The following is a 3,539-nucleotide window of genomic DNA, read 5'->3' on the forward strand; positions in this document are numbered from 1 at the left end:
TTAGATTTCTCTATATAAAATTATGTATGATCAAATATGCATTTACATAAGTTATTTCTTTTACATTTGATAAATTATTAGTATATACTACGAGGTGTGCTGTCCAATAAAGGGACCAGAATAACAGACTATTGGTCATATTGTATTATATATGTTTATTATTTACAAATTGCCTACTTCATTTTCTTTAATATTATATCAATCAACTAAATCAAAATCAATCATATTATGTTTAACCTATTTTGAATTTACTTTACATTATGTTTGAAAATTGTATTATAATTATTCTGCTCATTCTGGGCGCCGTGATTGGCAAATAAAATATTTGTTTGTTTGTTTGTTTTGTTGTATGAATATGTGACTCGTCCTCATTGGAAAATCGCCCCATTTATTCACCAACTCGTCCCACTGTCATGTTCTGTTCAGTTAATTTTCTCCGTTATATATCTGGAGCACTCCTACTTTGAGGAAAAAATGTACCTTACCCATTTAGCTTTTAGAAAGTACCACGGTTGAAGTACCACAGGTGAGAACCACAGGTGCTTGAGGACAGGATCCTGTATGAGCCCCATATAGTCTGATGGCTCGACATATGGCACCGGCGTAGAAGGAAGGACGAATCACCTGAGCACCAATTTTATCTTTTTAATCGCAAAGTTTTAAGTCACATCACAGTCTACTGATTGAACACTTATGTATAGTCACTCTCACCACACTTTTTATCCATTTTAAAGCGTGTATATATTTTTAAATCGTCTTTTATCACTTAACACACTTTTTTAGTCCTCGCCGCCATCTTGTAAAAAGTTTATTTTTTGTTTTTACATTTTAAATATATCTTATCCAATGTTGTCCTCGATGTCTCTCTGAGTTATTTTTAATATTGTGGTATCCAGTTAGTATTTAACTAACCAAGAACACTTAGAATACTGAACAATTATTATTCCAAAGTGGTTACATCATGTCAATGGAAAAAGTAGGAGTTCGAATCTCGGCAAGAATTCACCAACACAAACAACCTACTGATACCACAATTAAAGTTAAACCATATGTTATGGGCCCAGAAAAAGCAATGAATAAGAAAGAAGATTCTTGCGATAGAAATATGGTAACTTTTGCCATGAAGTCTAACAATAACTTCAGAGCTGAACTTAGTACTGCTGCATATGAAATACTGAAAGTCCAACTATTTGATAAACTTGACACAATGTCATGCTCAGACTTTCCGTCACTAGGCTTCTCTGTTCAAAACAATGTAGACCAAGTTAACACTATAGTATTCCAGACAATCAAAGTCACCCTAACAAAGGGAAGTAGTAATTCGACAAATAAACAACTTAAATTTACGGTCAATCTTTATAACTCTACATCATCAATAGTGGCCAATGGCAATGGAGTACGATATTTTGTAGACAACTTTTTTACTCCAATTCTTGAATATTTACATCAACACTCAGATAATATTGATATCATCAACAATAGTGTTAAAGGTATGATTGTTAACTCAAAGATAGAAACTATTTCTGAGAATCACCTCAATAAAAGTTCTGAGAGACAGACTCTTGCCATAACAGATAGTCTTAGTACAAATACGTCGGCCTCAGTTAATATGGCACACATAGATACAACATCTCGATGTCCAATTTGCTCTGATGTTGCAAATGATGACACAATTAACTGTGACACTTGTCTTGAATGGTTTCATTACTCATGTGTTCAACTAAACAAATCTAAGGTGGACAAAATACCATCAATAGCACCATTCACATGCCCGTTATGTTGTAATGACCTTTTACATACAAACACTACTAGTACAATTGAGACTTTGTGTATACCAACAGATGAACCGATACCTTCTATACCGTCTTCAGCTAACATAAACTTACCTTCAAGTGGCGTTATATCAAACATATCTACATCTTCATCTTCTAGTGTTCTTAAGTCATCTATATCAGTTGCTAACTCTGTGCCATATGTTATTCCAACAACAACTAGTTCAAATTTTAGTACTGCATGTCTGACTTCTACTCTTCATCAAATACAATCAACTTCCAGTTGTAATACAACAAATACAACCTCAGTATCATCAGGTGCAATATCATCTATCATATCACCAATTAAAAGCAAGAAGAAAGCTCCAAATAAATTAATGTTAGAGAATGATAATCTTAGATCTTTTATCATAGAACTTGAGCAGAAAATTAATGATCAAGAGAGAACTATAAATTTGCTAAAATCTGCAAAACCCAGTAATGAGTATACAAGTACACAAACTTTTACGAACAATCAAAACAACATGAATGGACTTCCCAATTCTGGGTACAAGGAAAACATGGACAATATAGAAAAGAAGCTTGCTACTCTCATGGACTACCAACACATGCTTGCCTTCTCAAATCTGAACTCTAGAATCGATAATCTTCAGAACACTATGATGAAAAATCCACATACTCCATTCTCAACAGTTCAAAATCCGTATGCTCCATCTTTTCCAATTCAAACTCATTTTCAGCATAATGTACATCCTCATTCATACTTTCATCATGGAAACAGCTTTACCGCTCCTTTTAGACAGGTTCCAAATATGCATATTCCGGTAAACCCGATTTATCAACATGAAATTAATCTCGCTCATCCAGGACACAATTCGTTTACTCCGTCTCATCCGTTTCACAATGCTCATGTCTCGTCAAACATCACTCAGTCTGCTCAATCTATAAATCAAGTACATACCGACTCAAGTCAATCTCTTCATCAAAGAAATTCGCATCATTTAACTAAACCACCCACTGGTCATTATTCTAATCGTAACCTTAGTAATGCTCAGGCCAACTCTAACACTCGTAGAGGCCCATCACACACAAAGAGAACACATCCTCCATCATACGGTGAATCAGTTTCAAGAATATATAGTCAAAACAAAAGAGATGACTCTCCATCTTCATCATCTAAATTAATTCAAGCGAATAACAAACCTAACATCAACAATCATAGTGAAGTTAACAATACCTTATTACAATCTAGTGAAACCAAAGTCATTGAAAACATAGTGGTACCATCTAATGAAACCAAATTCATTGATAGTCAATGTTCAGATCCTTTTCTAGACAAAGGAATGACAGAACCGGACATTCGGGAGATGTAACCGTGCAATCGAGGGACGCGATTGACCATTTTAAACTTTTAACTTTTAATATAGAAGGCATTCGAGGCAATGCTCCTTATTTGGAGGAAATTTTACCTTTTAATGATTTTATCTGTCTACAAGAGCACTGGTTGTGGCAATATGAACAACAAGAGGCTACACAATTTCTTAAACATTTTAATTATGCTATAAGATCAAGTGACTAACTTCCCGAAAGTACACTCTGTGCGTTCACGTGGTAATGGTGGAGTTATGATTTGCTGGAACTCCAAGTTTGATAGCTATGTATACGTAAAAACCTTAAAGGACGGTAATGAGCGTATTATTGCAGTAGAAATTAATAGCTCTCCAAAAAGGATTTGTTTGATAAATTGCTACCTTCCTACATCTGGAT

General features: G+C 34.4%; 1 protein-coding gene across 1 annotated transcript; it reads left to right on the top strand.

Moving 5' to 3' along the window:
- The first annotated feature begins 961 nt into the window (after positions 1-961).
- On the top strand, positions 962-3,145 carry LOC134693515 (uncharacterized). The gene has a single exon (XM_063554351.1). It carries the CDS (start codon positions 962-964, stop codon positions 3,143-3,145), a length of 2,184 nt encoding a protein of 727 aa, XP_063410421.1.
- Positions 3,146-3,539: the final 394 nt, after the last annotated feature.

The sequence above is a fragment of the Mytilus trossulus genome, chromosome 12 (genome assembly GCF_036588685.1).
Source record: "Mytilus trossulus isolate FHL-02 chromosome 12, PNRI_Mtr1.1.1.hap1, whole genome shotgun sequence".
NCBI lineage: Eukaryota > Metazoa > Mollusca > Bivalvia > Mytilida > Mytilidae > Mytilus > Mytilus trossulus.